Below are 10,745 nucleotides of genomic sequence, written 5' to 3'. Positions count from 1 at the left end.
TTGGTCCACGACGGGTAGGTGCTTTGAAGTTTGGTATAGTTTCGATATATTTTGCATTTCTAAAAATTTGAACATTTCATTTCAAATTGCTCTTCACCTGCAACGATTACCTTTACTAGATCTTTCCTCAGCCACTTTAGTGAGGCACGCCTCCTAGAGGCCACAAGTGAAGCTTATTTCGCTCTTGAAAACCCTAGAGCTCTCAGTTGGGAGAGTTGGTGTGGCTTTGACCCACTGCTTCTGATGGACCGCTACTTCTTCCCTCTGAGCCTCATCTCCTCTAATTTCTGTAGCCCCCGGAGCGATTTCTGCGTGTGTGCATTCATGCATTCTAGTTCCAGTTATTTTGCGGGGCGCGGGCGGGGAGGAACTGAAGGTAGAATCTGTCTTTACTGGGCTTGCCGTCCCATAGGAAAAAACAAAACGTACTGTGCATAGATGGGCAAACTAACGTTCATCTTTTAGCTTCTACTTTCTCATCTGTTAAAATGGGGGTAATACAACCTACCTTATAGGGTCGCTGAAAGATTAAACAAGAAAAAACAGAGCCCCTAATAGTGAGCCGGGTGCAAAACGAGCTCAGTAAACGCCTATTCCTCCACTAGCTCGAGTGATCAGTCTAGCCCTGTGGGTTAAAGCTCCATACCCTTGGGAGCGCGGAAATTTCTGCCGCTAGCCTTCCGGTACCCCAGTTTCAATCATCAAAAGCTACCGGCGGTACATGCAGGAGGGGCAGCGTATAATTTGGAAACGCAAACGATCGTATTTAAATAATTTTAAGCTGGCTAAATGGATTAAACGTCCTAGGAACCCAGGAGCGCCGCACGGAGCATGCGCAGGGCGCGCGCGCGCTGGGTGGGCGGGACGGTCGGGGGCGGGCTTTGTGGTCCCGTTACTTCCGTTTCCGATCCCATATGAACTCTCCCGCCATCTGAGAACAGCGTCTGTTGGTTTGTGTTTTTCGTGTTTTGTGTGGTTGCAGGTAAGAGGGTCTCCTGCGGCTTTAGGATGGACAGTAATCTTGGTGTTGAGGCTTGCAAGTGGGGAAAGAAGGGAGAGCACTTTGCCAGCGGTGAAAGCCGAAGGATAACATGGTGGGGTGGGGGTATTGGGTATTGGTTGGTTGGGGCAGAGACGCAGGTGCCAGCGAGTTGAGGAGAGAGAAGCTTCGCCGAAGGGCTCGGGTAGGATCGAGGGGGGTAATTTTTATAAGGAGCTTGTGGATGCTTCCTACAGGGAGTTCGGAAAGACTGGATTAGGAAGACCTGTACTGTTTCCCAGGGTCATGAGATAGGAAGTGAGTAACTGGACCTGGACCATTAAGTCTCTTCTCTGGAAACCAGAACCTACCGTGCTTTCCTCCAAATTCACGATTGCAACCCGTATAAAATCTCATCTTAACTCTTGGGACTGCAGAGGTGCAAGGGCGGTGGCACACAGGCAACATAGCTTGGTTTTGATGTTGCCGGAAGTTACGACCACCACCTGCATTTCACCTTGCACACGCGGCCCTCACTCGCATTACAGAATTGTTACAGGTGTGTTGTAGAAAATCTGGAAAATACAAAAAGACATGTTACCCAGGAATAACCACTGTTAACATTTTATGAATGCCTTTCAGTTTTTTTCTGTGTATATGAAGTTATTTTTTGCATTTGTTGTTTGTTGTTTTCAACTCCATTTGCCATTATTTTAACCATTTTATGTTTCCTTTCAAGGTAACGAGATGCAGTTTTCTGGAGGAAAGCGGAAAAAACTGAGGTTGACAGGTGACCAGAAGAATGTTTGCTACCCTCATAGCCTTCAGTTTTACTTGGAGCCACCTTCTGAAAGCATATCTTTGATCGAGTTTGAAAACTTGGCTATCGATAGAGTTAAATGTGAGTGATGCTTGAATTAGAGTTTGTATGTTCTTGAGAACTTCACTTAAAATTTGGGGGAATGAATGAGAGTAATTTATTTCCTTCATTCAATTCATTCAAGAAATATTTATTGAGGGCTTGCTATTTTATTTACTGTATAGTGTATATTGAGTGCCACTATATTCTAGGTTGGGTGGGGATTTTCAGATGAATAGTGTAATTCTCATATTCGTTGAAGTTGTATTCTAGTACATAGATACACACATCCAAAATAATAATCATAATTTAGTATTTTAAGTGTCTTATTAGAGGTAAATAGTGGTGCTTTTGAAACAGGTGGGAGTGACTTAGGCTGATTAAGTAAGACTGCTTAGAGAAGTTGAAATGTAATCTGGACCTCAAAGGATGAATAGAAGTTTCTCAAAAGAAAAGTAAAAGCTTTTTTCAAGCTGAGATAATGGACTGTACAGAGACTTGGAGGCACGAGTGAGAATGTTACATTTGAGGGAACAGTGACAAGTTTAGGTTAGGTGGAGAAGAATGGATAACCAAGGGCATTTTGTGCCAAGCTAATGGTGTAATATCGGGGTATAAGAAGGATGTGGCAGTGTACTGTGGGCCTGCTTATCCTCTGTGTGTTAGTGAAAGAAAGAAATAAGCTGGGCATGAACTGAAACAAGTAATAACAGTGTCTTCTGAGTTTATGTTCCAGGATATCCTTGTGGGAAAATCAGAAGGTAAGGTAAGATACTGTTAGTCACTTTTAGAAGAGCAGAGTGACAGGGCATCTGGGTGGTTCAGTTGGTTGGGCAACTGCCTTCGGCTCGGGACATGATCCCAGAGTCCTGGGATCAAGCCCCGCTTCAGGCTCCTTGCTCAGCGGGGAGCCTGCTTCTCCCTCTCCCTCTGCCTGCTGTTCCACCTGCTAGTGCTCTCTCTTTGTCAAATAAATAAATAATCTTAAAAAAAAATAGAAGAGCAGAGTGACAACAGCTAATACAGAGAGGGAGCACTCAGTGCTTGTTGATTGAAGAGTGAAGACAAGGGAGAAAAGGGTTTTAGGAAGCTTAGCAGTGTCGGATGCTTCATAGGGATTAAGATGATGATTGAAAAGTGCCCCTTGGGTTTGGCACTTAAGGAGTGAGATGGTGAAGGCCTGAACTAAGGCGGTAACAGTGTCAGGGATAGGAAGGGAGCCATTTACTGAGGAGGTATTCCTGACAGGATTTGGTGATTGTTTGGATATGAGGAGTGAGGGGGCAGGTGAGAATGGCTGAAATTCCATTTTGGATGATCTGGTGGTTAGAAACTGTGCTAGTGGAGATGGGGATGGCAGGAAGAGGGGCAGGACGGAGGGGAAGAGAATTAGTTTAGTTTGGGATACCGTAATGAGGTGCCTGTGGGGCATGGGTTTATGTTCAGGATTCATTTTAGAAGTTTTTCATTCTTATAAAAATGCTTTTCATAATGATGGAAGTAGAATTCATCTGAGCAAGGATTGACAAGGTGCTTTGGGAACCTTTGAACAGTTATGTGCATCTATTCGGGACAGTTCATTTGGATCATTGAAGGGTTTTGCTTCTTCACTGTTGGGTCTTCTCCTCTACTTCATCAGTAAAGGAAGGGCTATTTTTTCTGATGAGTCTCTGCTGAGTAAATGAAGCAAACTGACAGCTCCACATGAGGGATGCAAACAGGGGTGCTTAATTTTTTTTTTTAATAACAACACTTGAATTCCTCAACGGTGGTGGCTCAGTACACAGTAATGATCCCCCATCCCTCTCCCTCTGTTTGAGAATCCCTGGTATTAGATTATGTTATGGGACATGTATATTTTCTGCATATGGATGGAGATTATTTTCCCATAAATTTACGTAATTTGTATAACGTACTTGCAGAAAATAAAGCCATTACAACTTGTCATGTTTTAAAAACAAGTAATTATGGGATTGCTATTCATAGACTTTGTCTTAGGACTTAGTTTTTAAAAATTATCTTGCAATCATACATTTTTTTCTTCTGTTTTAAAAATATTTTCTAGTGCTAAAAGCAGTTGAAAATCTTGGTGTGAGCTATGTGAAAGGAACTGAGCCATACCAGAGTAAGTTGGAGAATGAGATAAGAAAGCTCAAGTTTTCCTTCAGAGTAAGTAAAAGTGGGAGAGAAATGTTCTTCAGTTTGTATATATTTATATAGTGAGTCTTGGTTGTGGAAAAGATCTCACATTAGGCACAGGGCTTTAAAAAAGACTTATATAGCATAGACTCTGCCTGAAGGGATATCTGCAGTCCATTAGGGGTGATTGACATGTAGTCAGATGATTATAATATAGCAGGGTTTCTCAACCTCGGGACTATTGACATTTGGGCCTGATAATTCCTTGGTGCAGGGAGTGTTCTGTGCACTGTACGATGCTCATTAGCATTTCTGACTTCTGCCCAGTAGATATCTCCAGACATTACCGGATGTACCCTGTGCACCACAGCATGAAGGGTGCTGTTAAATGCGTGCTCCAGGAACTCCAAGAGCACCTATAATTACCCAGCTCACACCGGGGAGGTTTGGGAAGGCGTCCCAGTTCCAGGTAGTGCTGGAACCGAATCTGATAGATGTGATCAGATTTTTATTTTGGGGAGATGACTGCCAACAGCAGATTGAGTGGGCCTTGTCTGGTAGGAGGAAAACCAGTTCGCCTGGAAATGATGAGACTGAATTGAATGGGGAGAAGAGGACTGATATTAGAAGATACTATGAAGGTCGAATGAAAAGATTTTAGTGACTGATTGCAGGGAGAGTTAGGAATGACACCCGGGTTTCTGGTTAGGACAACTAAGTGGATGGTGATAGTATTTTGAGAGGTGATATACAGGAGGAGAAGCAAGTCTTAGAAGGAAGATGTTGAGTTCTAGACATGAATTTGAGGTGCTCATGGAAATGCCTAGTGGATAGCTGGTTATGCATTCAGGTTGGACTTCGGAGACATCTGGAGTGGAGGTATGGATTTAAGAGGAAGGTTGCTATCATCAGGAGGAGGAAAATATTTGAGTGAGAAGATTATGGCGGACAGGATGTGAAGAATACCAATATTTAAAGTGAAGTAGAATTGGGGGAGTCTGGGAAGGAGATTGAGAAGGAGTTGCCTGAGAGGTAGGAGATCATCGGGGATAATAGTGGCATGGTAGCCAAGGAAGGCTGGAGTTGATATAATAATGATCATGGTATAAATACTGATACCATAGCAGTAACAACAGCGAGCATTCATATTATGCTTATTTGCTGTATCCCAGAGATTGTTCTAAGGACATTACATATATTAACCCATGTAATCCAGTTAACAGTCTTATGAGGCAGGTACTGTTGTCACCCTTATTTTATAGGTAAGGGAATGGAGTTATTGATAAGCTACCTAACTGGCCCAGCTTATAATTTGGTAAATGGTGGAGCCAAGATTCAAATCTGGACATTTTGTCTCCATGGTGGTACTCTTAACTACATAATTTCAGAAAGTTAGGATCATGTAAGATGAATTGTACAGAATCTGTTTGGATTTATCAGCTCTGTGGGGCCTTGTAGATAGAGGCAGAAGCCAATGATGGCAGTGTTTGGAGGAGGGAGGTGGGTATGGGATATGTACTCTTAAGATGGCTAGCTGAAAAGACGGGAGAAATAGGTCTGAATAAAGAAGAATTTATAGGGAAAAGAGAAGACCTACACGACAGGAGATACTTGAACATGCTTATAAGCTGAGCAAAGAAATCTGGAAGAGAAAGAAGAGGGGAGTTTGAGAGAGCATTTGATAAATCAAGATCCTTAGGACAAAAGAGTAGATGGGTTGCATGGCTTAGGTTTAGGGATTAGCTTATATAGGAGGAGGGAGAGATCTTTTGTCCACAGAGTTGGAAGGGAAAGTAGTACAGTGTGGATGCAGAAGCTTGGAGCTGAAGGAGTTGGCCCGTGGCCTTTAATTTCTGTAAAGTAGGTGAAGTTACCTGTTGGGAGAGAAGGGGAGTGGTGTGGTAGGGAGCTTGGGTCAACTAGTAAAGACTGAAACAGCATTTCTAAGAGTGAGGAAAGATGAGTATGTCTCAAATCCCTGTTCTATTGTCATAAGCATTGTGACCCTGGAAAAATTATATTACATCCCCGTGCCTCAGTTTCCTCATCTTTAAAATAGGGATTTGGTAGTGCTTACTTCATAGAGATTTTTTAAAGGATTAAATGGGTTAATAAGATTAAAAATGCTTATAACCGTGCCTGGTAGCTCATACGTGCTCAGGACTTGTTCCCTCTTAACTGTGTTGGACTTGAATAAGGATTCCTTGGTGCTTATAAAGGTCCAGTTCGTGTTAGAGGTTGTGAAGTTTTAATATTCCAAATTCTCAGTAATTGTGTATTTTTTTCCTCAGAGGTTCTCAGTGTTTTGGGAATAGGACTATAGAGTGTAGCTGTAGATCTATTTAAAATCTAGGTTTTATCAAATGGTTAAATGAAAGCAGTTGAGGGTTGATGGAAGAGGTGGTTGAAGAGGTGAGAGCCCTGGGTATGGGCTGGGTAAGAAAGGAAGTTAGGAGAGGATTTGATAGGAAGAGAGAGTGGAGTCCAAACCCAGGAGGTTTTGTTGATATCAGTTCAGTTCTCATTTCATTTGATTGCTATCTTACATAAAATGATAATTATCTTGGAAAGCAAATTATGAAATTTGTATTTGAAACTTTAACTTTACCATTGGCTTATGATGACTCTGTAATTCTTTATACTTCTTACCATTCCAATGCATTTATCTTACTCATGTGCCATTATTTTTAGGAAAACTTAGAGAATGAGTATGAACCCCGAAGAAAAGATCATATTTCCCACTTTATTTTACGCCTTGCTTATTGCCAGTCGTGAGTATACATTTATGCTTTCATAGTTGAATCTGGTATCTTGGGTTATAAATTGGTACGGGGAAGCTGACGTGTATTGTACTCAACATTGAAAAACTCAGAATAACATCAGAAACTGGCGATTGATGAGTTGAACACTGCTGTAGCGAATTGTTTGAAGCCAGTTTACTAAAAATATTGAAAAAATTCTTTTCTAAAATTTGCCTGTTGAAACACTTGTTAGCTTCATGGGACAGGCTCTTCATTTGGGATTTGAAATTGGAGGGGATTTCAGGAAGAAGAAGGACTTTTGCTACTGTTTTCCCAGAAAAAAATAGTGGCACTATTTATAAGAAATAATGACTCAAACATATACTTGTATTTGGTACAGATTTTTAGAAGTTGAGATCTATGGGCTAGTGCCCATTAGATAAGATCTTTTCCTTTGCTAGTTCGTTTGTTATAATATAGTGCCACCCAGAGGGAGAAGGAGTTAGTTGCTTTTTTTTTTTTTTTTAACTTTTTTTTCCCTGCATTAATTTTGGCTAAATAGCGTACTTATTGTAAGTTTTTTTTTTTTTCCTGTTTCTTTCTGTTAATAGGCTTAGCATATGAGAATCTTGAAATTGTTTTCTATCACAAGATTATAACTGAGAAATTATTCACCGTGTTTGGTCCTGGAGTTTTTCTTTTGTAAAAAAGCATGTGCATTTTATGTAATTTATGCAGTAAATGAATTGCTGACAATCTGTGAAAGTCACTTTGGAAAAAAAAACTAAATCATATATACATGCAGTAGTAAAATTATTTTGTGACAACAATAATGCCCATTATATATTTTATGAATTAATATATTTATATGTTGGCTTTTAAAAAATTGAGGTATACTTGCACATATTAAATTTTGTGAAATTATAATTATAAAGCTGTAAGCAAAGTTTACTTTCAGAGTTTCTCTGATCATAATCTATTCAGAGATAAAGTTACTTTTTTTTTGAGATAAAGTTACTTTTAAAAAATTTGCTATTTATTTGGCATTGATGAAACCACCTTAGGCTGAAGGAATATCCCATTTTCTAATGTAAATGACTATTTTGCAGTTAAATGCAATGAACTGTGTTCTTTTATATTATTTGATAATCAGCTAGGCTCAAGGTATTCTGTATTTAATTCTTTTAATTTTATATTCATAATATCTCTCCCCATGTTCAGCACATCCCTGGTAGATTGTGTGTGCTATGTATCTGTACTCTTTATTATAATAGAGGACTTGTATGCTTTTAGCTTCTGTCTTTTGGCGTCTTGCTTATGTTTGAATTTTATTTCATAAAGATTTCTTGGATTTAATAATTGGTGGACTTTTAAAATAATATTGGGCTTTTCATTTATGCTTACCATTTCCCTGTCTCCATTTCAGTGAGGATCTTAGACGCTGGTTCATTCAACAAGAAATGGATCTCCTTCGATTTCGATTCAGTATTTTACCCAAGGACAAAATTCAAAATTTCTTAAAGGATAGCCATTTGCACTTTGAGGCTGTAAGTATAGTTTTGTATCCATCTTCAAATTGTTTTCATCATTCTCCCTTCCTGTTGGCCTTCAGTGCTAGTATTAACGTGTGGCATTCTTTCTCTTTACGTTTTCTTCTGAAGTACCTGTGTGAAAGAATAGCTGTTGGCTTTGCACAAGGAACCTTTCCTTTTCCATGACTAGAAGAAAAGGGGCTCCTTAGTACCAAAGTCTCACATTTAGTGACTTTATTAAATATGTGACTTGTGAAAGCACAAAATTAATTTATACAGGTTCATCTTTAACCAAAATCTTCTAGGCCGAAGATTTAAAGCTAATAATGTATTAAAGGAAATAGAGAAGTGCTAGGTAGTATATATTTCCAGTAATGAAATATAGTTTAGACTTTATTTTAAAAGTCAGTTGGTAAAATCTCTGAGGAGTTTTAAAAATTATTTTGCAGACAAATCTGAATGATTTACGTATTGTAACTATATGAAAAAGAAATGTCTGGGATATATTTAGCAAGTGTAAGTATTGTGGGTGGAAATAGGATTTATGTTTTTTAGGATGATCTATGCTGTGGAGGGAAGGCAGAAAAATTCTGTCATGGAGCACTTAGATGTTAGTAGGATTGAGTGAGTCTCCATTTTGGTGTTAGAATGAGTGACTTGAGACCAAATAAAGTAGAAGTTGGAGTGAAAGACATTGTTCTGAGAAGTGGAAAATATACTCATGGTGTACAGAAACTGTGGGTTATTGAGTTGGTGGAAAGAGATGGCATGAAGGGAAGTAAACAAACATTTGATAGACATTTAGTGTTGATTATGTGTGAGGGAAGCACTTTGCGCAGTTTCTCTCCTTTCTAAGAGCCCCATGAGATTTCTTTTTTTTTTTAAAGATTTTATTTATTCATTTGAGAGAGAATGAGAGAGAATGAGCATGAGAGGGGGGAGGGTCAGAGGGCGAAGCAGACTCCCCGCTGAGCAGGGAGTCCGATGTGGGACTCGATCCCGGGACTCCAGGATCATGACCTGAGCCGAAGGCAGTCGCCCAACCAACGAGCCACCCAGGCTCCCACCCCATGAGATTTCTAAATAACATCTACGTGGGCATAGGAAAGTGTTGAGCCTAGATCATCTGACCCAAATCCCATGCATTTTCCCTTTTGTCTTTTTTTGTTTGTTTGTTTTTAACTTAGATCCTTAGTGAAGTCCATTATTGCTAATATCATTTACAGTTAATGTATGCTTTTATATTAAAAATAATTTATTTTTTCCTGTTGTTGGAATGAATAGAGAAGGGCACGGGGGTGGCTCTTGATCTCACCTCAGGTCTTGATCTCAGGGTTGTGAGTTCAAGCCCCGCATTAGGTTCCATGCTGGGTGCTGGGGATGGAGCCTACTTATAAATAAATAAATAAATAGATAGATGGATAGATAGAAATAGAGAAGTGTCCTTGAAGATGTTTTTTATTCTTTTTTTTTTTTTTTAAAGATTTTATTTATTTGAGAGAGAGAGAGAAAACACAAGCAGGGGGCGGGGCAAAGGGAGAAGGAGAAGCAGACTCCTTGCTGAGTAGGGAGTCCCACGTGGGGCTTGATCCCTGGACCCCGGGATCATGATCTGAGCTGAAGGCAGATGCTTAACCAACTGAGCCACCCAGGCGCCCCTAAAGATCTATTTTTTATTTCAAAATGTCTCAGTGTATTGTCAAGTATAATTTTTTTTAAGCAAAAACCATGTTTTTTTTTTTAAACTTTACAATTTAATTATGTACAGAAAAGTGCATAGATCATAACTATATAGCTCTATGAAGTATCACAAAGTGATCATTACCAAAGTTAAGAAATGGAACAGTGCTATCACCTGTGTACCTTGTGCCTCCTCCTATTCACTACCTCCTGTCTCCCGCCTAAAATTAGCTACTACCTGACTTCTAATATCATAAATTCTGCCTGATTTTGAACTTTATATAAATAGTATCATACAGTGTGTCTTTTTCCCCCAGCTCTATTGAGACGTAATTGACGTATAGCATTGTGTAGGCTTAAGGTGTCCAAGGTGATCATTTGATACATGTGTATGTTGTGAAGTGTTTACCACAATAAGACTAGTTAACACATCCTTCACCTCACATAATTGCAATTTTGTCATGGTTATGGTGAGAACATTTAAAATTCACTCTCATAGCAACTTTCAGTTATAGAATACAGTATTATTAACTATAGTCACATGATATTATGGCAATGGAAGTGTGGACTCTTTGACCAACGTTTCATTTTTCCCCACCCCCTTGCCCCTGGCATTCAACATTCTGTTCTCTGCTTCTATGTATTTGGCTTTTTTAGATTCTACATTCCATATGAGATCACAGGTATAATATTTTATAATATCTTTATTGAGATAGCATTCACATATCTTGAAATTCACCCTTTTAAAATGTACAACTTAGGGGAAGGGAAAAAAAAATAAAATGTACAATTTATTGGTTTTTAGTATAATCACA

General features: G+C 39.4%; 1 protein-coding gene across 3 annotated transcripts in view; it reads left to right on the top strand.

Annotated features, from left to right (window-relative positions):
- The first annotated feature begins 876 nt into the window (after positions 1-876).
- LOC118524408 (DNA primase large subunit) overlaps positions 877-10,745 on the top strand; it is a 324,736-nt gene continuing 314,867 nt past the window's right edge. For 2 of the 3 annotated variants that reach the window (XM_078055186.1, XM_036095972.2), the window contains exons 1-5: positions 877-982; positions 1,719-1,880; positions 3,904-4,007; positions 6,669-6,748; positions 8,145-8,265. In XM_078055186.1, coding sequence (XP_077911312.1) covers positions 1,727-1,880; positions 3,904-4,007; positions 6,669-6,748; positions 8,145-8,265 — 459 coding nt within the window. In that variant the 5' untranslated portion in view covers positions 877-982; positions 1,719-1,726. Of the gene's footprint in view, positions 983-1,525; positions 1,539-1,718; positions 1,881-3,903; positions 4,008-6,668; positions 6,749-8,144; positions 8,266-10,745 lie in introns of those variants that run through there. The other variant, XM_078055187.1, reaches the window with a different exon arrangement.

This window comes from Halichoerus grypus, chromosome 9 (assembly GCF_964656455.1).
Source record: "Halichoerus grypus chromosome 9, mHalGry1.hap1.1, whole genome shotgun sequence".
NCBI lineage: Eukaryota > Metazoa > Chordata > Mammalia > Carnivora > Phocidae > Halichoerus > Halichoerus grypus.
The sequence above is the reverse complement of the archived record's forward strand: the minus strand, read 5'-3'. Positions and strand labels throughout refer to the sequence as shown.